Source organism: Anomaloglossus baeobatrachus, chromosome 4 (genome assembly GCF_048569485.1).
Source record: "Anomaloglossus baeobatrachus isolate aAnoBae1 chromosome 4, aAnoBae1.hap1, whole genome shotgun sequence".
In the NCBI taxonomy this organism is placed as follows: Eukaryota; Metazoa; Chordata; class Amphibia; order Anura; family Aromobatidae; genus Anomaloglossus; species Anomaloglossus baeobatrachus.
Window position 1 is genome coordinate 666,194,887 of NC_134356.1, and position 24,839 is coordinate 666,219,725.

General features: G+C 51.4%; 1 protein-coding gene across 1 annotated transcript in view; it reads right to left on the reverse strand.

Annotated features, from left to right (window-relative positions):
• LOC142302793 (A.superbus venom factor 1-like) overlaps positions 1-24,839 on the reverse strand; it is a 116,879-nt gene that overhangs the window by 46,493 nt on the left and 45,547 nt on the right. The window contains 7 exon segments of the mRNA XM_075343902.1: positions 1,254-1,292; positions 4,902-5,031; positions 5,139-5,300; positions 8,274-8,471; positions 8,567-8,770; positions 10,438-10,584; positions 16,966-17,081. Coding sequence (XP_075200017.1) covers positions 1,254-1,292; positions 4,902-5,031; positions 5,139-5,300; positions 8,274-8,471; positions 8,567-8,770; positions 10,438-10,584; positions 16,966-17,081 — 996 coding nt within the window.

Here is a 24,839-nt window from a genome sequence, read left to right on the forward strand (position 1 = left end):
GTTGTCCACTCCTGAGGATATTTTTCTGAAAGCCCTGCAGCTTGTCCAATCCATGAGTTTGTTTATAGACCATTAGGATTCGGCTCTGTTTGCTGGAAGAGATGAGCGAACCTGATGTTCGATGTTTGGACCGAACTCAGATTTCAGCAAAAAACACAATTTGGGGTTGGAGTTCGGGTGCTTTACATATGCTGACCACTCACGCGAGCATTGCGTCTTCGGCTACTCATGGTGCTCAGCCCAGTGCAAGCCTCTTGTGGTGTTTGAATGGCTCGCACTGGCGATAACAACAGCATGATCAGACGTAGTGTGCACCAAAAAAAAATATTGAAAAGCTCTGCCCACCCTTCCCCGGGAGTGTTCTGTTTATGGCTGGCTGCATTTGGGAAGAGTCCTGAACTGCCCAATTACTGACTTCCATTGAGGTTCGGGTCCCAAACCAAAGTTTATCTAAAGTCCGGATGAACCTGCCAAACTGAACTTCAACTGGTCCGCTCATCTCTACTTACCAGTCCTAGAGGTAATCATGAGATGATAAGTATGTATATCTGTGGTCACGTAATTACTGCCTGGAACTGGCAATTGGAGCCAAATCCTAATGGTGTGTACAGTACACACCTCATGGATTTGACAAGCTCTAGTTTTTGCTGAAAATTTCCTCGAGGGTGGACAACCCCTTTGAGGTAGAGCACTTGCCTATTACATTAAACCTATACATAGGCAGCACGGTGGCTCAGTGGTTAGTACCATAGCCTTGCAGTGTTCCAGTCCCACCAAATACAACATCTACAAGGAGGTTATGTGTTCTCCCTTTTTTGGATGGGTTTTGTCAGGGTTCTCTGATTTCCTCCTACCTTCCAAAGAAATATCAATAGGGAAATTCAATGGGGACAGTGATAATAATTTTTGGAAATTAATGGTGCTATGTAAGCTTATAAAGTATATAATTGTATTTTACTGTAGATGTATTTTGGTGTTGTCTCATACATCTGACAAATTCGGGTCTTGGTGCCTTGGCAAAACACAACAAAATGTAGTTCCAAAAAATGGCAAAAAGTCCACATTGGAGCAATTTTGAAAAATAAGAAACAACACAAAAAGCAGCAAACATTCATTCTAACATATTTTATGAACAAAAATATATAAATAATAATACTCATACTACTACTAACAAATCTCTTCTTATGGATATAATTAAGGGGTATAAATTCTACTTTATATTTATCAGATCCCACCAGGTTCCCGCTTCTTACTTCTGCGTTTCCGAACAGCACGGACTTTACATTGTGGTTCTAAGGGAAAGAAAATAAAAAATAATGACTAATGTAACTTATAGACATTACAGACAATACAGCGGACTCTTTCAGTCTGTCAAGAAAATTCTAAAACAGTTGAAATTGATATTTCTAATGTTTAGGCCAGATATATTTAGGCCAGATATATTTCCATGTTTCCAGGAATTCTCTCATACCTCACTACCTCCTCTCTTTGTTACCTCTTTGTATGTTCTCATTCAATACATTACTTTTCCCTCTTTACCTTTTCCTATTTTCATGCCTTTTTCTTGTATTTTTACCCCATCAAATCATCACCTTGAAAATGCTCCTTTGATCTGATTCTCCAATCTTGTGATCATTTCACCATTTTGATTTCTGAAGATCTGTGAAGAACATTTCTAAATTCTCATGTTTTTGTCATTCTCTTACACATTGACAGAAGAGGGCCTTTATGCAAGAACAAAATATGGGCCCTTTGAGGTCCAATAGCTCAGATTGGACAATTCCACTTGTTGTAGGGATAAAATTTGGCCCCCTTACTAGTGATGAGCGAATGTATTCGTTACTATTCGCAGAATAGTACTGTACTCGGGCTATTCGATATATTGCAAGTAATGATGTATTCGCCTCGCTATATTCGGATGTCCTGCCCAGCCGTTTTGGCGCCTGATTTGCTGCCAATAAACATGCTAGGTTTCTTAACCAATCATAGTAATGCCGCAGCCATCTTGGTTCTAGCGCTACCGTGATTGGCTGGCCACTCAGCATCATAGGGTCTATAAAAGACCTTCTGACACCATTTTGGGCACAATGCGTCTGAAGCCTGTGTTGTATCAGTGTAGGCCTAGAGCGAGCAGCTGCTAGGGAGAGTGTAGGCCTCTTAATAACACAAAAATCCCTTTTCAGAGCTGCCTGCGGCGTAGGTCAGTGTAGCGTACGGAGGGACAGATTTCAGAGTAGGGAGAGTGTTTAAAGCAGAGTTTGTCACTACTTCCATAGTACCATCCAGAAATCAGGATACAATAGCTCTTTTAAGAGCACTGAACAAAGTCACAGCAGGGAGGGATTAGATTGTGGATTAGGTAGGGAATCAGGACCTGTTTCTACAATATTTAGGGTTTCACATCCTGACTTGTGCCGTCTGTCCACGTCAGCAACATTCATACGGTGCTAGGGGCTTTTGCAAATACAAAGCAGGAATCTACCATTTTTTGGTGCGTGATACAGTAAAGCACTATTCCTGTTTCACAATATTTAGGGTTTCACAGCCTGACTTGTGCCGTCCGTCCTCTATAGCCACATTCATACATTGCTAGTGGCCTAGAGCCACATTCATGCGTTGCTAGAGTGGTAATCAGGCTACTATCAGCTTAACTGTCCCGCTGCTGTGTCTGTTGAAACAATCACTGCATAATCTCAAAGAGGAAGCTTTGAGTGCCCAGCATGTGGCTATGGAGCCAGATTTCCCCATGAGTGATACTACCCAGGCCAGCCAATATTCTGGGGCAACAGTGGGTGATGATGAGGAGGATGAGGAGGAAGAAGACTTTTTTTTCTGTACTACCCAGGAGACTCCCAATGCTACACAGGGGACTCTCAACCCCAGCTTCATGTCTGTCCAGCATGGATGTGTTGCGGGCAGAGAAAAGACCACAGCAGGGCGGCTGCTCGAGACGCTCGGATCCGGGGTTGTGGCGGTGGCTCGAGGGGAAGCCGGACCCAGGCCTGAACACCCGTCTGTTGCCCACAAGTGAAAAGGGGGGTTGTTGATGTTATCTCCTCCACGGGTAGGGGAGGTGTAGTCCCGGGGCCCCAATACAGGTGGGATGGTGCCACGGAGCGCAATCTGCAGGGTTGGACCGGATAGGGTTGGTGTACTCACAGTTCCTGAATAAATTCACAGAGTCCAGATGGTAAACCAAATTACCAGTGACCAGTGACCTCCGGTGGGTGTGTTCGGATCCCACACCCTGGTACAGCAAACAGGGGTCCCTTCCTCCTGCACTTAGTGTTTGTGTCCTTTTTGTTAACTACTCCGCATGAAACATGGTAGTCCACTCCCGGTGATACTGTGTGTTGGGAGCTGTGGCCCGCGAGAACTGACACGTGGGATCTTAGCAGGAAATTTCGGAGCCCTATCTCCCTCGTTGGGCTTCTGTCTCACTCTATCTGGGCCTCCTGTGGGATAGGACCTGAAATCTTGTCCCCGACTGGTCAATTAGTAAGGTGCGTGAAGCTGTCCTTGCTCTACGGTCCAGGTACCCTGTCATGCACGGCCTCCGGACCGGATTCCCGCTGTCAATACCGGCGGGCTACAACCATTGCCCCGGTCCACTTAAGGTCTCCCGTGACCGGATCTCCATCGCCTATGGCCCTGTCTGCCGACTGCCACCTAGTCAGTTTTTCAGTAGTCCGGTAGTCCAGGAGCTCCAGCCCCTGACTACCCTGTCGCTTCACACTCCTATCTTTCTCCAACTGTCTGACTTTTTATGGCCCCTACCATCACACCTCAGAACCCCTAGGTGGGCGTCACCATCTGCTTGGCCCCGCCCACTGGTGTGTCCCTATTGTCATGGGGGGTGACTAGGCTTTGCTGGCTGATGTTGTGTACCTTGATATGGGGTTGTGATTGAGAATCAAAGAGGAGGGATGCCTGCACCTGGAAGAGGGGTGCAGTCATCTGTGACACCCTGATTTTGTCAGGGCGTCACAGATGGGCTGGAGAGGAGGAGGTGGAGGAGGAGGAGGCGAGTCAGCGTGAGGCGAGGATGGGTATTGATCCTCCTGGTGGGGATACAGGACCTTTGCCTGTTTGCAGCTTGGCCCACATGGTACTGTTTATATGTAAGTGTCTGTGGCAAGACCCTCGCGTGATACAGATTTTATCCAACAACCTGTACTGGATGACCACCTTTCTGAACCCACGGTACAAGGAGAAATTTCCTTCTCTCCTTTTGGAGTCACCAAAGAGTTGCACAATGGAATCCTTCAAGAATGTCATTGTAGATCAGTTGATGAAAACATCACCCTGAGGTAACGCTGGCGGCAGAGTTACCGACTCTTTTCAACACCAACGACTAATAGGGAGAGACACCAACACCAGGTCCAACAGAGGTGGGGAGAACATATGCAGAAACTGGGCCATTTTCACTAAACCAGGACATCAGCAAGGGCATCTTCTCCAAGCTCTCCCCATTCAGTTTCATCACTTTCCTATCCATTGCAGCCTTTTCTTCAGGCCCCCAGACCTCTTTGTTGGGTCCAGCAGAAAATTACTCGCATTTCCCATTGACTTGCACTGTACTCGCTATTCGGAACGAATACACGAATATTACAAAGTACTCGTTACGAGTTTAGCGATAACGAATATTATGCTGCTCGCTCATCTCTACCCCTTACGTCTTTTGCCCCATTGATTTGTCCACCTCTGCCCTTACATGTTAATGACTGCTAAAATGTCTCCCCTAATAATCACCTCTTGATATTTATCTCTGTAGACTTGTCCCATGTCCTTTCTTATGCTATCTCCTTTAGGGCTTCTTCTAGAATTTTTCTATTCTTAAGTTCATTGATAAAGTTCTAGCGAGATATTTATTTTTAACAATAGGAGATGACCTCTGTTACCTGATCTCTCCTGGGTTGTTTTCTGGAAACTTGATTGAAGAGCCAAACCAGCGTCATAGAACACCCCCATACTATTAGCACCGCTCCCCGGTGTGCAGCCAGTGTCTGATTTCTCCATGGTGTCCCACACCTAGACAGGTAAGATGGACATGGGTAGGTTTGACCCTCGCAAATGGATCACTTGTCACACTTTCACATAATCACAATTTCAGATGCATTTTGTAACAAAGTCCTCACCTTCTTTTGGGACATCTTAAATTTTCTGTTCAACATATTGAGACCTTTGTCTACGGCCACCAGTCCCACATAGGCATTGGGATCTGCTTGTATCTTCAGTCTCATAGAAGCACCAGGACTTTGGATTTCGTTGTCTCTATTGTTGTTACCTGTCACCAACAGCTATTTAAAAATGCAAAGCTGAATGTTAGCATAAACGTTCCATACATCGTAAGTTGTGACATTGGAAAATAAGTTCTATGAGCAGTATGATGTTCCACTGATGATCTACCTTTTTAAAGAAGAACTTGTCAAGATGATTTTACTAATCAAACTATTGGCATTACTGTGTATAGTTTGAGAAGCAGTAGTAATCTGATGGACCATAGTTTAGAAATCAATCATTGAAGCCCCATACAAATTAGGAAGTGCACTGGTGCACTTGGAGAACATTGATGGGACCTCACTCTAATTTGCATGGATTCAGATCCAACAAAGGAAAAAAGAAAAAAGCAGCAACTCCCCGGGGGATGAGATCAAGTCTTCTTTATTGTGCAAACACGGGTGACATGTAGTGCAGGGAGGACAACAGTGACCGTTTCGCGCTAGTGTGGCGCTTCTTAGGACCCGTAGAAGTGCCACAATAGTGCAAAACGGTCACCATTGTCCGAGGCTTCAGCTCCCCCTCCCTGCACTACTTGTAAAGAAGACTTGATCTCATCCCCCGTTGAGTTGCTGCTTTTTTCTTTTTTCCTGTGTTGGATCTGAATTTTTGCACTGCTGTCTGATTTTGAACATGCAGCTCTGGGGCAGGTGTCCCATGTCCGCAATAGTGGTCTGGTTCCTTAGACAAATGCGAAGCTGATTGTTGCTTGTCTGTGGTGCCCAGTCTTTTTTCTCCACTTTTGAACTCTAATTTGCATGGTGTAACAGTTGCTGTTGTTGAGTTGGCGAGCGGAAGTGGACTCACTGGATCACAAGGGAGACCCGGGCTTATCCTCATGCAAGTATGGCTTAACTAATTGCCTACCGGATATACGCCCAAGCCTCAGATGGTGAGGATGGGATAGGCTGCTGGTCGACGGCAGGTGCCACTCCCAGGGCAGTGTCCAGGACAGTGGCAGATGAACCCCAGGGCAGAGACATGATCAGGTATGGATAGGTAGAGTGTCTAGTGCAGACAGGTGCAGCTGGGACAACTGATGCAGACAGGACGCCTGGTGCAGGCAGGATGTCTGGTGCGGCAGTCACGGAGAGTACCGCAGGTACAACAAGAGCAGTCAGCAAGTACAGGTTAGTGGGCATGGGTAAAGGTAATGGAGAGTGGACAAATGAGACCTGACAACTATCTAGCTAAATGGACACTGACTGACTAACCAATCATGTTGCTCTGGCACCTCCCCTAGTGGGAGGATGCCTTAAGTACCTAGTACTTAAGGCAGCCAAGCACCCTTCAGACCCCAACTATATTATACAACCAGCATCTGTCTCTAGCTTGCCCAGCTCTAAATTTTCAGCTATGGCTGTTAACCATGTAAATGCCGCTCTCAATCCCTGTCAGTGGCCTATAAATTAAATATGCTCTGGTGCCTGCCAGTGCTGCTACCATCACTCCCCCTGACAAACGCAATCATGGGGGATTGATTAATTACTTTCACAGTCAGAGGACGTCTGAACATCCGCATCTCTACAATCTTGGTTCTCTGAAGCTCAGCTGTAGTCCGAGCTTTTGACTATTAACTATATACCACATTATCATATAGCACAAGCAAACATTGACAATCACTTCCAGGTCATTTTTACTGTAAAAACAAAGCCTAAAAAATGGTGGAATTGCATTTTTTTCACTAATTCATCACGTTAAAAAGTTTTTTCCCCCATATTTCAAAATATTCCCCCCATATATGATAAAACTAATGGAGCCATTCAAAACTACATCTTGACCTTGGAAAAAAATAAGCCCTTGACACCTCTATTTTGATGGAAAGATAACGGCTCTTGAAAGAAGATGAGGAAAACAAATATGGCCATGTAATAGATGTTGGCTGTTTATGTGTGCCTGTATGTGCGGTCCATGTGCTGTTTGTGTGCTATCCGCGTGACATCTGGATAGCACACAGACAGCATGAGCTGGTATACTCACCTATCTCCAGCGCTGCTGTCACACTTGCTTCCGGGTCTACAGTCAGTGCAGTGAATATTCATGGAGCATAATGAGCAGGACCAAGAAACAACAGCAGTGCCTGGTGACAGCAGCTCCGGAGACAGGTAAGTATAAAAATCCAATTAATTTCAATGAATGGGTGTCCTCAGCTACGTGCCACACTGATGTTGCACGGACATCCGTGACATCTGTGCTGCCGGCCAAAAACAGACATGTCGCAGTGTGGATCACATGGACACGCGTCACGGATGTGTGAGTAAACCCATTAATTTTAATGGGCCTACATGTATCTGTGTCTCCGGTACGTGTGCAAATGGATACTACCACGTACCGGAAACATGGCCGTGTGAGGGAGGCCCTAAGGAGGCTTTACACGCAACGACATCGCTAACGAGATGTCGTTGGGGTCACGGAATTCGTGATGCACATCCGGCCTTTTTAGCGACGTTGTTGCGTGTGAAACGTACAAACGACCGCTAATGATCAAAACTACTCACCATATCGTTAATTGTTGACACGTTGTTCTAATCTCAAATATCGTTGCTGTTGCAGGACGCAGGTTGTTCGTCGTTACTGCCGGAGCACACATCGCTACGTGTGACACCGCAGGAACGAGGAACAACATCGTACCTGCGGCCGCTGGCAATGAGGAAGGAAGGAGGTGGGCGGGATATTCCGGCCGCTTATCTCCGCCCCTCCGCTTCTATTGGGTGGCCGCGCAGTGACGCTGCTGTGACGCCGACCGAACCTTCCACTTAGAAAGGAGGCGGTTCACCGGCCACAGCGACTTCGCTAGGCAGGTAAGTACGTGTGACGGGTCCTAGCGATGTTGTGCGCCACGGGCAGCGATTTGCCCATGACGCACAACCGACGGGGGCGAGTGCTTTCACCAGCGACATCGCTAGCGATGTCGCTGCGTGTAAAGCAGCCTTTAATCTCATTTGATTGTAAAATTGCATAGGATAACTTATATACCAGGTAAGATGTCTCACCGTTCCAATACACCTTTCTGAGTCCTTTACGTCCACCGAGATAGAATCTGAGACAATCTCATTTCCAACATTGTAATATGCAATAATACGGAAGGATGGAATAAATTCTTCTGAGATGGGGAGAGACATGGTAACTAAATATTGATTCTGCATCCGAGGTTGTCTGGACACTTTCAGGATCCTGCCCTTGCTCGTGATCTTAAAAAAAATGAATAAATAATTCAGTCTTAAGAACAAAGATGGAGAATACAGATAATCTCGCGATTTCTTCCTCAATGTGAGAAACCATTTACCAGGTAGGTGAAATGCTGTATCTGGTTCTGAACGGCCGAGTTAGAGTTACGAATATTGAAATTCACAATGAGAGTATCTCCAGGCGTCACCTCCATGCTACTGGCACCAATGTACAAGTAATTTCCATCTGACTGATAAGCGTTGGCCGTCATTGATGCTGTCGCCTGCCGGACATTCGGGAGCGCAGGATCTGCTGTGCTCACCTATAATCAGGATACATATGTAAGTAACCAGGCACCAGGAGAATCTGGACAATTGGATTGGAAGTGCATATTTTAAAAAGTTGCAATTGATGAATCAGGCAAAAGCAGCTAGAATCATTACATTGTTCCCACAAAGCCAAAATAAAGAAGAAACACAGTAGACATCAAAAAAGAAGAAGATACACAGTAGACATCAATAACGCGCAACAAGAATAATGAATCATGTGCAAACCAAAGAAAGGTGCAAAACCAAACAAAAAACAGGCATGAAGAATTGAGGTTGGGGAACCTCTGGTCTGCGGGCCGTATGCGGCCCATAATTACATTTTCTGCAGCTCCCGGGCAGATTCCCTGGGACTGCAGTGCTGGTGACCCTTTAACCCCCACTTGCACTGTAGGTGCAACTTGTATGTATGCATTGTGAAGGATTACATTCTAACGCTGGACACTGCCAGCGCGAGGATGTACTCCATGGGCAGAGGTAGCACACAATGTTCTTCCGTCCCACAGATAAAAAGAGCAACAGGAGCCCCAGCCTCTCCAGTGCTTTACATGACCCCAACCTCCCCAGTTTTGTACATTACCCCAGCCTCCCCAATGATGTACATGACTCCAGCCTCCCCAGTGATGTACATTATCCCAGCCTCCTCAGTGATGTACATGACCCCTGCCTCCCCAGTGATGTACATTCCCCCTGTCCTCACCAGGGATGTACATGTCCCTGGCCTTGCAAGTAATGTACATACCCCCAGCCTCTCCAGTACTGTAAATGCCCTCAGCCTCTCCAGTGCTTTACATGCCCCCAGCTTCTCCCAGACTGTACATGACCCTAGCCCCTCCAGTGATGTACATTACCCTAGCCTTCCCAGTGATGTATATACACCCTGCCCACCCAAGGGATGTATATTCCCCCAGCCTTTCCCACTGATGTACATGCTTGCATCCGTCCCCAGTGATGTCCACTCCCACAGATCTCCCCAGAGATGTGGAAGTCCCTAGGCCTCCCCCAGTGATGTATATGTCCATAATCAGTGATATACATGCCCCCAGCCCTACTACGTGATGTATATGCTCCAGCCCTCCTTAGTGATGTGTATGCCCTGGGTCCTCCCCAGTGATATATATGAACTAAGATGGCAGCCATAGCTGCTTTCTTTAGCTCTCTCAGTACCATAACAATCTACTGGCCCCCCCAAATTGCATCGCAGGGGCGAATGGGGACTAGTTCACATATGCATCAGCAATCTCATCATTTAAATAGTTAAATAAAATCAATTAGATCAGCTCCCTGCTTTTAGAAGCTGTGTAACAGAGCTAATATAATCTGAATAAGGTGCGGGCTCAGCTCCTGACCCAGTCCCAAAAGTTGTGACCTAACGTAGGGCATACTTAGGTTAAAATAATTGCTCTCTTTGGACAATCCCTATTTGTTAGAAGGGACACAACATTCAGATTGTCATAGATTGTTGCATTGATGGGATCCCACTATTCAGCCATAATAAGGGGAGCTGGCAGCATTTGTTTAATTGATCTAGAAGGCCACTACTGGAGATATGAAGCACTACACCATCCCTATTGAAATCTGTTGGATATTCAAAGTTTGTTCCACTCTCTTTAGCTGCTTTCCTCTCTGGGGATTATACATAGATATATTTGCATATACTTACAATAATTGTAAAGGGATTCAGATGTAAGGGTGTATTTAGTGTCAGCCGGACTGTTCCCTCCTCTCCAGTTTTACTTTGCACCCTTCCTGGTTCAGCCACCACTGGGACATTTCTTGCTGGAGACCCATCAGGATTTGTTACAAAAAGCTTTGGAATAAAGAAAGTCATATAAAGACATTAATATCACCATTTAAGTTTATATTTTTACCTATAGGCACAAGAGAATGTAAAAAAATTATTGTGCCTTTATCAACGATACAAATCATAGTTATTCTATCATATTTACAAAAATTACATTTAAACTTCTCCAAGACTTTTTAAATGTTTCCCCAAAAATAAGACATACCCCAAATATAAGCCCTAGGATTTTTTACTATTTTTGGAGTATGCTTAAAATATAACCCCTACTCCAAAAATAATTCCTAGCTGCAGTTTATCAGATTACTAGTATCCTGAAATAGAGCTTAGGCAGCCCTTTTTGTAATGCCTGCCTGGATCAACATACTCAGGTGGGATGTAATGGACAGACTAGAGGGAAACCACTCCCCAAGCAGGACCCCCAGAACCCTGAAACCCCTTAACCCCTATACAGGGATTTGGAATTACACAGGGCCCTGGTGATCACCACCTTTGGAAAGCTGCAGTCCGATGAGAGTAGTCGTCAGGCAGGGTCAAACCAGGAATAGCAGAACAGGGACAGAATCGGCAGGCAAGGAGGTAATCAGAAAATGTAGCAGAGGTCAAATCCGGATCGGGCAGCGAGGTACAAAAACAGCAGGCAGAAGGGTAGTCAGGAAACACGCAAAGGTCAGCACACAGGAATCACAAAACAGAATAGGGCAGATCAGGAGCCAGGAAATCAGAACTATCTCTGGCAGAGGTCAGCAGACAGGAGAGGAACTAAGAAGGGTGTGGTGTCTTCCCATTGGCTGTAGCTGAACGCTGGCAACTTCAGCTGGAAGACACATGCCACCCACAGTCAGCCAGTGGTACTGCAGATCCCAAGATAACCCAGCCCAGTGGATGATCGGAGCCTGCGCCCAGCGGTGCCGCTGGCATTAACTCCTCTCCCATCACCAGCACCATCCACGGCAGGAACACGGCGTCGCCTGGCGATCAGAGCAGAAGTCGCTGGAGCGGTCTCCGGTGGTGACGTAACACCTTTCAGGATATGTAAATGTTATTGCTGTACGTTGCCCCATTGTGCTGCTGTAAGCCCCGATTGCATGGCAGCAATATTCACCTCTTCCCCCGCCCACCCCTCTGTCCCGGCATCAGTGATTGGGTGCAGTCAGACTGCTGTATTACTCATTCAAGAACGGGCGGCTCTCCTAACCCGAATGTAGCAGCATGTATTTTTATGCAGCTTTCATGCTCAGGTCATGAGAGTCGTTGGCCAGTCCAAGGTTAGGGATGTAAGCCTCGGGCAAGTAATACAGCAATCTGACTGCACCCAATCACTTATGTCGGCACAGGAGGGTGAGCAGGGGACGGGGTGAATGTTCATTTTGCATTAATACGTAATCCAATCACCGATGCAGGCACAAAGAGGAGCAGGGAAAGGGGTAAATATTAATTTATTCAGGCAAGACTATCACTGACGCCAACACAGGGGGGTGTGCAGTTGAAAGGGTGGATACTAATTTTCCATTAAATAAGCCCTAGCATATCTGTTGGAGCCAAAAATAACATAAGACACTGTCTTATTTTCCGAGAAGCACTATATGTTAAGTCTACTATACTGGGTTTTGGTAGATCTAACACTTCCTCAAAGGTGCCAAACATAAAGTCACAGTTACTGTATCATGGACCACAAAGATCTCACTTATTTAGAGTCAGTTAAGAGAATCCCAGGCAAGCTAGGTGGGCTTTGTTCTTGTCTATGTTTGATTTTTGTGGTAACGTCCTGACCTGGGACCAAAACATAAAAGCTGATGTACTTTTCCATAGCTTCTGTCCCTCTGAAGGCATTATTGTTTCGTTTGTTTCCTTAGGTCTGGTTGAAGAGATTCATGCTACCCAAGAACATGCCCCAAAACTACTCCAATTCGTAAACTGTCGGCCCCCCAACTTCACCTACATGTGTGTCGCCCGGGGACCAGGGGTACTCAGATCCGGGCCACAGGGTCACTTCTGTGGGTATCACGGTGGCGTGACCCGGTCTGTGATCCCAGGCTCCACAGTAAAAGGAGATTTGGTAAGGGAGATTGTCCGTGACGCCACCCTCGGTTGTGGTGAGGTTGGAACACCACCGCTGCTCTGGACGGGGATCCCGGGAGCGATGGTATGGAGCAGCTAGATGTTATTTCTCCCCTCCGTGGGTAGGGGGTTGGTTGTCCCGGGGCCCGGTGATGGGGTAAGCAGGGAGCAGGGCGCAGTGCTGCGGTGCGGTGCCTGAGGGCACGGGCGTACTCACAAGTAATTCACATGGAGTCACTGGTAAACTAGGAATTGCCGGTGTCCGCAGCCTTCGGTACGGGGGTGTTAGTGTCCCACACACGGTGCAGCAGCTCCTGTTGTTCTTTCCCTGCAGCCAAGTGCCTTTCTCTCCACTCTCTTCCTCTTTCTCCTCAGCCGGGAACGGGGAATCCACTCCCCTGCAGTGATCCGGGTCACCCAGGTACCGGGGGGCCACTACCCTGCCCGGCTACCTCTGGCCCCTTCCTCACTCGCAGCCTGTCCCGGCCCTCTCGGAGCACGCTTCACTTTCAGCCTGGGAGCTACAACTCCAGGCTTCTCTTCTCTCTGTCTCTCCAAACACTCTGCTCCAGCCCCTCCCCTCTGCTCTGCTTTTCTCTTACCCTGGGGGATGTGCTTTGTCATGCTGCACCGGTGTGAGATCAGATTACCAAGGAGGATTAACTCTTTCTGTGACAACCTGGCTTTGCCAGGGCGTCACACACCCCCTTGGTAAAACACGGCCCGTCCTCGGGCCGTCTAGGCACCAACATTTATTAAAACTGGAAAAAGGAAAAATAAACACATTACAATCATACATCCTCCCACATCGGGAGGTACGTTTTCTTAACTCTAAACTGTTCTGCCGCCCCCACCTGCTGTGCAGATGGCCTCCTCCTGAACTTGAGGGAGCTCAACAGGGGTGACAGTCCATAAAACAGTCAACTTTTTAACTTGTGGGTAGCGGTCCATGCATCACTACCACTGCCGCTGCCGCCACTCCCAGTACGGGGCAGGGGTTCCGTGCTCTGCCTCCTGCTCGGAAGCCAGGCCCGCTTGGATGCCCTCGGCGCCGGCTACAACCGGCCTCGCTAACTGCCGAGGGCTCCATCTCTCACTGGCCTGCTCCTCCTCTCTGCAGGTGCACTCTGGCTGCTCCACAGCCGTGACGGGGTACCTGGGAGCGGCTGGCGCCACATCTGGGGCAGACTTCCAATCGGGTGCCACCTCCGTTGCGGCCGGGCGGACTGCCGGAGCCGACGTCATCACCGTGGCGGCTGGGCGGACTGCCGGAGCCGGGTAAGATGTCATCGGGGTCGCGGCTACTGCTTGTCCAGGAACGGAATTAGGCAAAGTCCTGGCGTCCCTGCCTTTACAGTCCCGGTCACATGAACTGCAGTTCCTTCCTGCTACTCCCCCTTGGTACTCGGGAGCAGTCCTTCTAGCAACTTTTAAAGTTTCTCTTTTGCTTCCGGTCCTCCGGAGCTTCACTTCCGCCCGCGTTCTCAGGGGGCGGAGCCTCTTTTTCGCGCCCACCGCTTGGGGAAGAAGGCGCTGGGCGGGAGATTTTTGCGCCCAAAATGGCGGCAAAGATGGTGACTTTCAAAATTTTTGCAGCGGATCACCGCTGACAGTCCAGAATAAGGCACACTTCCTCCAGGTAACTGGATGGGTTCGATCCTGTTCGTGACGCCAAATGTGTCGCCCGGGGACCAGGGGTACTCAGATCCGGGCCACAGGGTCACTTCTGTGGGTATCACGGTGGCGTGACCCGGTCTGTGATCCCAGGCTCCACAGTAAAAGGAGATTTGGTAAGGGAGATTGTCCGTGACGCCACCCACGGTAGTGGTGAGGTTGGAACACCACCGCTGCTCTGGACGGGGATCCCGGGAGCGATGGTATGGAGCAGCTAGATGTTATTTCTCCCCTCCGTGGGTAGGGGGTTGGTTGTCCCGGGGCCCGGTGATGGGGTAAGCAGGGAGCAGGGCGCAGTGCTGCGGTACGGTGCTTGAGGGCACGGGCGTACTCACAAGTAATTCACACGGAGTCACTGGTAAACTAGGAATTGCCGGTGTCCGCAGCCTTCGGTACGGGGGTGTTAGTGTCCCACACACGGTGCAGCAGCTCCTGTTGTTCTTTCCCTGCAGCCAAGTGCCTTTCTCTCCACTCTCTTCCTCTTTCTCCTCAGCCGGGAACGGGGAATCCACTCCCCTGCAGTGATCCGGGTCACCCAGGTACCGGGGGGCCACTACCCTGCCCGGCTACCTCTGGCCCCTTCCTCACTCGCAGCCTGTCCCGGCCCTCTCGGAGCACGCTTCACTTTCAGCCTGGGAGTTACAACTCCAGACTTCTCTTCTCTCTGTCTCTCCAAACACTCTACTCCAGCCCCTCCCCTCTGCTCTGCTTTTCTCTTACCTTGGGGGATGTGCTTTGTCCTGCTGCACCGGTGTGAGATCAGATTACCAAGGAGGATTAACTCTTTCTGTGACAACCTGGCTTTGCCAGGGCGTCACACATGTACTTAAAGAAAGTTGCCAACTGGTAACCAGGAATTTTTGGTGGCCAACCATAGTTAAAGATTGTAAGGAATATGTACTTCCTTATTAAACTTGTGCCCAAGCTAAGGCACCCCATGCCTGTCCCACTGGATTTCTCCAGTCAAACCTACCCCAGGAAGACTTGTATTTGGGTAGTAGTGGATAGATTCAGAATACAGTATCATTTGATTCCTCTTTCTGGGTTACCTAATTCTGAAACCCTAAGCAAATTGTTCACTAGTCATATTGTGCGATTACACGGGGTTCCGGAAACTATTGTTTCTGACCGGGGAACTCAGTTTGTCTCAAAATTTTGGAGGGCTTTCTGCAAAAAGATCAATCTTGAGTTATTTTTTTTGTCTGCCTACCACCCAGAGACCAATGGTCAGAATTAAAAATCTTTGAAGAAATTGAGTTATCTGGTCTGAGGTTAGAGAGCACTTGAAGAGGACACAGCATGGTCAAGCTTCAGCTGCTAATAAGAGACATTACAGAGGCTCAAACTTTGGTGTTGCGGACAAGGTATCGTTGTCCACAAGGCATTGATTGATTTATTGGACCTTTCGAGATAGTCAAAGTCATCATTAACCCTGCTCGTTTCCGCCTGAAACTTCCCCCATCCTTTAAGATATCTAATGTGTTCCACAAGTCCCTCCTCAATTTATATCATTCCCCGTTCATCCAGTCTGGGTGCCACAGCCACCTCCTCCTGTTAAAGTTAAGGGTAAACTGGAGTATGAAGTGCAGAGAATCGTTGATTCCCATTTTGTTAGTTGGTTTATACAATATATAGTACATTGGAGGGGTGGTGGCCCAGAGGAGAGATACTGAGTTCCAGCAAGTGATGACCATGCTAAGGGACTTATCAGGCAATTTCACCTTCAATTCTCCACCAAACCAGGCTTTAAGGGTCCAGAGGCCCCTCATGGAGGGGAGGTACTGTCACGTCTCCACCAGTGTCCACTCCTGCAACTTCTGCTGCGATCGCTAGGTGCCACCTTACTACTGCTGTAGATGGTGCTGGTGATAGGGGAGGAGTCAGTACCAGTAGCTCTGGTGGGCACAGGCACATCCACCAAGCTTGGTTTGATTTGGACCTGCAGTTACACTTTCTGACTGTGGTGGTGTGTGCCTTCCAGCGGAAGATATCAACTTTCATTTACAGTTAATGGGAAGGCATCACACCCCCCTGGGTGGTTGTCTTAGTGACCGGAAAGTCCCATGCCTCGTGATGGCCACCCCCGCATCTACCCTAGTCCAGTTCCAGTGGGAAAGCACCTAAACTGTATGTCAGTGAAACTGTCTGACTCACTATTTGGCTGTCTGTGATGGATTGTGATAAACACCAGTGATTAACCTCCTCCTTACGAGATGAGTAGTGCACCTTAAGTAAGATGCAATACCCTGTAGCGACTGAAGCTTCAGGGGCGCCACATTACCACCTGAAAAAGCCATCATGTGCACGTACCCCTCGTTTTTTGCAAATGGCATCTTTAGACACCAGTGAACCTCTATCGTTTTGGAAGAGGAAAATTGGCAGTGTTTTTCCTGATGTGTCCTTTCTGATATTTTTAGTTCGTCATTTGTAGTGTTCTTTTTAAATTCCATATATAACATAGTTATGGCTTCCAAGAAGCTGCCAGAAAAATGGACCAATGATTTCTCTTATGCTATGGATCTGATCATTCTTTTTTTTTTCAGACTGGTTGCAGGCACCTTAGAGCCGGATGAACGCAAAGTATGGTCCTGATAATAAGGTACGCAGTTTACTATATGTGTTTTAGATAACATTTGACAAAAAAGGGTCACGCACCTTAAGGTCATAGGGCATTCCAGGCTTATAATACTTGGCAGTTTTGGTAAACAAAACTATATACGGTGATTTCACAATGGTGATATCTTCCAGTTCACTTTTCACAATTTCACTGCCTAAAAGGAAGACAAAAATCCAAGAGGCTTAATGCAAATCTGGATTGAGGGATTATGAATGAAAACTGCAATGACATCTTGGTATTTGTATTTCCTAAAAAAAAAAACTTTAACCTGTGTATTTTATACAGAAAATATCTCCAGCATTGGCATGGAAAACAAATATGTTTGAAGCCTTTTTATTTCTTTACATAAAAGTTCTGCAAATATATTTGATATGACCCAAATTTATAATTAATGTTTTAGAATCCACTGAATATGGTGAATTTGAACAATTTGATATTTTTCACAGCACAGTATGGTGCGTGTGCATGTTTCACTGCAGAGAGCCACAAGCAGAAGCGATGCTGGGCTGTGACACTGGGCTGTGACAAGTGGTGAAACTCCACCCACAGCCCAGTCACTCAGGAAGACCGCAGCCGGCCGCGGTGATGTTGGGTCAACTGGAAGTTGATGTGACATCACCAGATCGCCAAGGTCACGAAGCCCAGGGGAGTGAGTGAGCCGCAATAGCGCCTCTCAGAGGCAGAATTGGCTGATGAAGGTATTTAGAAAAAGCCTTCCCTATCAGTTTTACAGAGAGATGGCCACTATTGCAGAGTAATGAACCACCCATTTAAATAATTAGGTTAGCAACTAAGCTGTTGAAGAAACCAACAATACGCGACTTTTAATATCTTGCCCTACTTAACTTTCTGGGTGAGACTAAAGCGGGCTTTACATGCAACGACATTGCTAACGAGATGTCGTTGGGGTCACGGAGTTCGTGACGTGTCGCGGGCGGGGAGGAGGGTGTCAACGCTGCGCTCTCCCACTGCTCGGGTCCGGCCGCCGCTGCTCTGCGGCTGCTGCTGCTCAGTGGCTCGAGCGATGGGCCGGATCCCGGGGACTCGAGCGGCGCTCCTCGCCCGTGAGTGAAAGGGGTGATTTGTTGGTGGGGGATTTGATTAATGTCTGTGACGCCACCCACGGTTGTGGTGATTGTGTGGACACCACCGCTGCTTTGTCTGGGGATCCCGGGAGTGGTGGTATGGAGCAGCTAGATGTTGGTTTGCCCCTCCGTGGGTAGGGGTTTTGGTAGTCCCGGGTCCCAATGATGGGGAGGTCAGGATGGTGGACAGGCGGGTTATGGGGCCTGTGGAGATGCAGGGACGCAGGGGCAGCGCTGTGCCGCACGGCACGGAGGTACTAACTCAGCCCAAGGATGATGACACAGTTCACGGTAAACAAACGGCTGGTTGGACGGGTCCCTCGGACGGCTACAGTGCTGATATTCCCTGCAGTTAGCGGTGACGGTCACTTCCCTGCACCTAAGTACGGTTCTTTGGTAGCGATGGAATCCCACCGGTAACCCGCTCCCCAGCTTGGATATGAGCCGGAGGAGCCCCTCTCTTGCCCGCAGGCGCTGGCCCTGGGAAACTGGTGCCTTGGCGGTGGCGGTGTCTCCCCTTCACGGTCGGACTGTTGCCTTCAATCGGGACTTTGCTGCTGGGAGACCCGGAGGTCCCCTTCACTGACGGATTTGGCAAATTATGGCGACTCCTAGCCTTGCCGGGATCCGAAAGGCCCCTGCCACTGGTGCTGGCTTCTCTTTGTATACCGCTCCGGTACCGCCGGGCCACCACCCGTCCACGGTCCTTTCGGCAACCTCCGATCAGCCTCTCCTGCAGACGGTCACGGCTGTCTGCCAACCTTGCTGTCTCAGTCCGGGGCACACACCCGGACCACCTTCAGGCTTTCAACTGTCACTTTTCTTCTCTCACTTCCACTCCTGTCACTAGCTCCACTGCCACTTCCCTAGCTTGACTCTCACTCAAGCTCTGCCTGAGCTAAACTCCAAGACTAGACTGCCTGGTTTTCCCGCCTCCAGGACTGTGAACTCCTCGGTGGGCGGTGCCAACCGCCTGGCCCACCCCCCTGGTGTGAACACCAGCCCCTGGAGGAGGGCAACAAGGATTTGTGTTCTGACCTTGGTGTTCCTGCAGGGAATGTGGGGTGCGTGTGGTGTTGTGACCTGTGACCCCTGGCTTGCCCAGGGTGTCACATTCCCCCTTAGCAAAATGCAGACCGTCCTCGGGCTGCCTGTCCAACACCGGTTTTATTTTCCTTTTTTTTTTTTCTGAAAAAGATAAAAACAACACGGTACAAGCAGAAAAACATCATCCCACAACGGGAGGCACTTTGCTTAAACGTTACGGTAACAAACGGTTGCGGCTGCCGCTCTCTCCCACCCAAGTAACCTGGCCCTGATGCTGCCCCTAAGAAACAGGCAGCACTCCTTGACCCTAGTCCTGAACCAGTTACCCGAGCGGGATCTATCCTTCCCCTCCAGAGGGTAGCCACCGGTTCCGGTGGTGGCTGGGCCCCAGCCTGCTCTACTGCGGGCCCTCCCTCCAATCTGCCTCTCCGGAGGTGGTACGGTGGCAGTTGCAACGGAAACATATTTACAAGCCACTAACGTTTGTGGTTGCCCTGCAAGTTCACGGGCTTGTCCATAGGAGTTCCTATGCAAAACAACTTTTTCAAGCGGTCCCCACGGGGACAACGGTGCCGGCAACGGCCGGTTGCAAATCACGGTAGGATAATTAGGTTACTTTCTCGGTTCCATTTCACTTATCATCATTTTCAAACTTTTAAACAAACACACTGGTGGTCCCAACGGGGACTGGACAACGGTGCTCCGCTGCCATCATTCAGAGTCCTCAGCATCACTTGAGGGAGGGGGTGTAGCGCTCACACGGGCCTCTTGGCTTCCCCTCAATTTTGCATCTAGGGCAAACCACCCCCTCTCTCCACAGTGCCGAGTGTACTGGACCAAGTCGCCCGGCATCAGGTTCCGACCGGGGTGCTCCTCTGGCAGATGAGCATTAACATCCCGCCGGGCTATAAACACTTCGGCCTCCAGGCCCGGTTCATATATGAATCCATAGCCCCGGCAGACATCAAACCGCCTCACCTGCCCCTCATACAACGGGCCCCGGACACGGAAAGTTGCCTGACGGAGGTTCTCTTTTTCCCGGATTGCACGGGCCACCAACTCCGCCTTCTTTCTTTCCCTCTCCTCGATCTCCAGGCCCAACGGTACCGGCTCCCTGTCCCAGTACGGCGCTGCTGCGAGCTCCGGCGCACGGGTCGGGCCTCGCGGGACATTTTGGACGCTGCCCACTGTTAGGGATCTGGGCGGCAGGTCCCGCGGCTTCTTGGCCTTGGACGCCGCTTTGCAGCGGCAACCCGGCGCAACCTCAGCCGAGGTGTGGGGGATGGGCGCAGGGGCTTTCCTCTGCTGGGCCTTCGGCACGGAATGGGCTTTCAGCTCCGGCTCGGGGGACTTCTCGGGGGACGTCTCCGGTTTGGGCTTCGGGGCTTTCCACGGCAGCACCTCCGGGCGGCTACCGGCTCCGGCTGCAGGTCGGCCCGCCGGGGCGGGCATGCTGGGTATCGCTACCGGTTGCGGTGGTAGCGGGCCTAGTGGCGGGGTCACAGCTTCCGGGACGGGTAGCGAGGGAGGCAGCAGGGTGAGAGGGTTTAGACCGGGTCCCGCAGCCGCGATGACCGGCCCTTCAAGGGCATCGGGGCGTGGGTCACTCACCCTCCCTTCCGCAACTTCCTCCTCGCGTCTCCGCACGGTTGCTATCACATCTGCCATGTCGGTCTCCCACTCCTCCATGAGGAGCTGCATTTTGACCTGCAGCCTCTGGTAGAGCTGCGCGGTCCGGATCTCCACCCACGCCGCGGTCCCTGGCGCGGGGGCTACGATGCTTCTGGACGGCATCCACATGCTGCTGGCGGTCTCTCCCAGGAACTAGAGGGGTGCAGGGTCCTGGCGTCCCTGCTTTTATAGCCGCGCTCACATGCGACCAGCCGCCATTCCGTCTCCCTTAGCCTCTTTCCGGCTCCTCCTCTATCGGGGCGGGGTTTTGGCCTTCGCGCCTCTACTACTCGAGAAGACGCTCGAGCGGGAACTTTTCACGCCAAAGATGGCGGCTTCTGAAATTTTCTGGCCGGACACCTCCGGCGGTAACAAGGCGCACCTCTACCAGACGGCAGAGCTGTAAGATCCTGTTCGTGACGCCAAGTTGTCGCGGGCGGGGAGGAGGGTGTCAACGCTGCGCTCTCCCACTGCTCGGGTCCGGCCGCCGCTGCTCTGCGGCTGCTGCTGCTGCTCAGTGGCTCGAGCGATGGGCCGGATCCCGAGGACTTGAGCGGCGCTCCTTGCCCGTGAGTGAAAGGGGTGATTTGTTGGTGGGGGATTTGATTAATGTCCGTGACCCCACCCACGGTTGTGGTGATTGTGTGGACACCACCGCTGCTCTGTCTGGGGATCCCGGGAGTGGTGGTATGGAGCAGCTAGATGTTGGTTTGCCCCTCCGTGGGTAGGGGTTTTGGTAGTCCCGGGTCCCAATGATGGGGATGTCGCGGGCGGGGAGGAGGGTGTCAGCACACCGCGCTCACCCCTTCTGCTCGGGTCCGGCTGCTCAGTGGTGGCTCGAGCCGTAGGCCGGATCCCGGGGGTTTCCTCGAGCGGCACTCCTCGCCCGTGAGTGAAAGGGGGGTTGTTTGGGGTGTTGGGATAATGTCCGTGACGCCACCCACGGTTGTGGTGATGTGTAGCACCACCGCTGCTTAATGCGGGGATCCCGGGGATGGTGATGGGGAGCAGCCAGGTGTTGTGTTGCCCCTCCGTGGGTAGGGGTTGGTGATCCCGGGGCCCGGTGATGGCTTGGGAGGTGCAGGGCCTGGTGGGCGCAGGGACGCGGGGGCAGCGCTGTGCCTTGCGGCACTGTGGTACTCACTCAGCCTGAGACGTGGACACAGTTTGTACGGTAAACCAAACGGCTGGTAGGACGGTCCCACAGACGGCTGCTTTGCTTTCCCGGTAGGTGACGGTGATGTCCCTTTTCCTTGCACCTGTATGTACGGTTGGTTGCGATGGGTCCCCACCGGTAACCCGCTCCCCGGCTTCAAGCTGGGCCGGAGGAGCACTACACTTTGCCCGCAGGCGCTGGCCCTCAGAGACTGGTGCCCTGGCGGTGGCGGTGTCTCTGTTGTACAGGTTGGGCTTTTGCCTTCAATCGGGACTCGGTTGTTGGGGGAATCTACGTCCCCTTCACTGACGGATTCGGCAACTTTGGCGACTCCTAGCCTTGCCGGGGTCCGAGAGGCCCCTGCCCTGGTGCTGACTGTCTTTCGGAACACTGCTCCAGACCACCGGGCACACAGCCAACGGGGTCCTTCCAGGAACTTCCAAGCGGTCCCCCTCCGGACAGTCACCGCCGTCGCTGACCTTGCTGTTCTGGCCCTACACAAAGCTGGACCTTCAGGCTTCTCTCTTTCTCTGTCACCACTCTTGCTTTCCTCCTTTACCACTTCTCTTTCTTTGCTTTACTGAGTTGTTTACTCTAGCCCAGCCTGGGCTACTCCTCCACTCCTCTACTTCCTCCTCCCTGACTCTATCTCTCACGTCCCTCACTGGACTGCCTGGTACTTCCTGCCTCCAGAGCTGTGATCTCCTTGGTGGGCGGAGCCAACCGCCTGGCCCACCCCCTGGTGTGAATCATCAGCCTCTGGAGGAAGGCAACAAGGATTTGTGGTTCAGCTTAGGTGTGCCTACCCGGGATGTGGGGTGTGGTGGTGTGTGACCTGTGTCCCCTGGCTTGCCCAGGGCGACACATTCCCCCTTAGCAAAACGCAGACCGTCCGCGGGCTGCCGTCCTACACCGGTTTTATTTTCTGTAAAAAGGGGATAACAGGGTTAAACATAACATTTTCAACAATCTTCCCAAGACGGGAGGCACATTTTACTTTAAACGTTGCAACGGTTTACGGTAACGGTTTCCGCTCTCTCCCACCCAAGCAACCTGGCCCTGATGCTGCCCCTAAAACCCAGGCAGCACCCCTTGACCCACAGTTCAGCACACGGTACCCGAGCGGGATCTGTCCTTCCCTCCAGAGGGTAGCCACCGGTTCCTTTGGTGGCTGGGCCCTGGCCTACTCTGCTCAGGGCCCTCCCTCCAACCTGCCTCTCCGGAGGCGGCACTGCGGAAAACGGTAACGGTATCCAACATATTTACAAGCCACTAACGTCTGTGGTTGCCCTGCAAGTTCACGGGCTTGTCCATGGATAGTTCCCATGCATTTTTAAACGGTCCCCACGGGGACAACGGTGCCGGCTCCAGCCGGTTGCAAATCACAGCAAATCAGGTGAACTTCGGATAATTTTCATTTTCATCATTTTTCAAACAAACAACAACAAAGTGGTGGTCCCAACGGGGACGGTGCTGCGGGCATCCATTGCCCTACTCCGGCCCTTCAAGCGCTGGGGTCACTGGCAAGGGGTAGAGGTCTGCGCTCGCTCGGGCCTCCGGGCCCCTCCTGAGTTTAGCGTCCAGTGCAAACCATCCTCGCTCCCCAAAGTGTCGGGTGTATTGTACAATGTGTCCTGGCATCAGGTTGCGGCCGGGATGTTCTTCGGGCAGGTGGGCATGCACATCCCGCCGGGCTACAAACACCTCGGCCTCCAGGCCCGGCTCGTATATGAACCCGTAGCCCCGGCGGACATCAAACCGCCTCACCTGCCCCTCGTACAACGGTCCCCGGACACGGAACGTCGCTTGCCGGAGATTCTCCTTCTCCCGGATCGCCCTGGCCACCAGCTCGGCCTTCTTCCGCTCCCTCTCGGCGATCTCCAGGCCCAGCGGTACCGGCTCCCTATCTCAGTACGGCGCTGCCGCCAGCGCCGGCGCACGGGTCGGGCCCCGCGGGACATCCTGGACATTGCCCACCGTTAGGAACCTGGGCGGCATGTCCCGCGGTGTCTTGGCCTTGGGCGCTGCCTTACAGCAACAACCCGGCGCGACCTCAGCCGAGGTGTGGGGGATGGGCATAGGGGCTTTCCGCTGCCGGGCCTTCGGCTCAGAGCGGGCTATCGGCTCCGGCTCGGGAAACTTCTCAAGGGATGCCTCCGGTTTCTCCTTCGGCGTCTTCCACGGTAACACCTCCGGTGTGCCGCGGGCTCCGGCTACAGGTCGGCCCGCTTGGGCGGGGACGCTGGGTACTGCTACCGGTTGCGGTGATAGCAGGCCTAGTGGCGGGGTCACGGCCTCCGGGACGGGTGGCGAGGGAGGCAGCGAAGGGAGAGGGCTTGGACCGGGCCCCACAGCCGCGATGACCGGCCCCTCAAGGGCGTCGGGACGTGGGTCACTCACCCTCCCTTTCTCCGCTTCCTCCTCGCGTCTCCGCACGGTGGCTACAACGTCCGCCATGTCGGCCTCCCACTCCTCCATGAGGAGCTGCATCCTGACCTGCAGCCTCTGGTAGAGCTGCGCGGTTCGGATTTCCACCCACGCCGCGGTTCTAGGCGCGGGGACTTCGGTGTCACGGGACGGCATCCACATGATGGCTGGTTCGTTTGCTTCCAGGAACGGTATGTTTGCAGAGTCCTGGCGTCCCTGCTTTTATAGCCGCAGCTACATGCGGCCAGCCGCCATCGCGTCCCCCTTAGCTCTTTCCGGCCCCTCCTCTCTCCGGGCGGGGTTTTGGCCTTCGCGCCTCTACTGCTCGAGAAGACGCTCGAGCGGGAACTTTTCGCGCCAAAGATGGCGGCTTCTGAAATTTTTCTGCCGGATACCTCCGGCGGTAACAAGGCGCACATCTACCAGACGGCAGAGCGGTAAGATCCTGTTCGTGACGCCAAGTTGTCGCGGGCGGGGAGGAGGGTGTCAGCACACCGCGCTCACCCCTTCTGCACGGGTCCGGCTG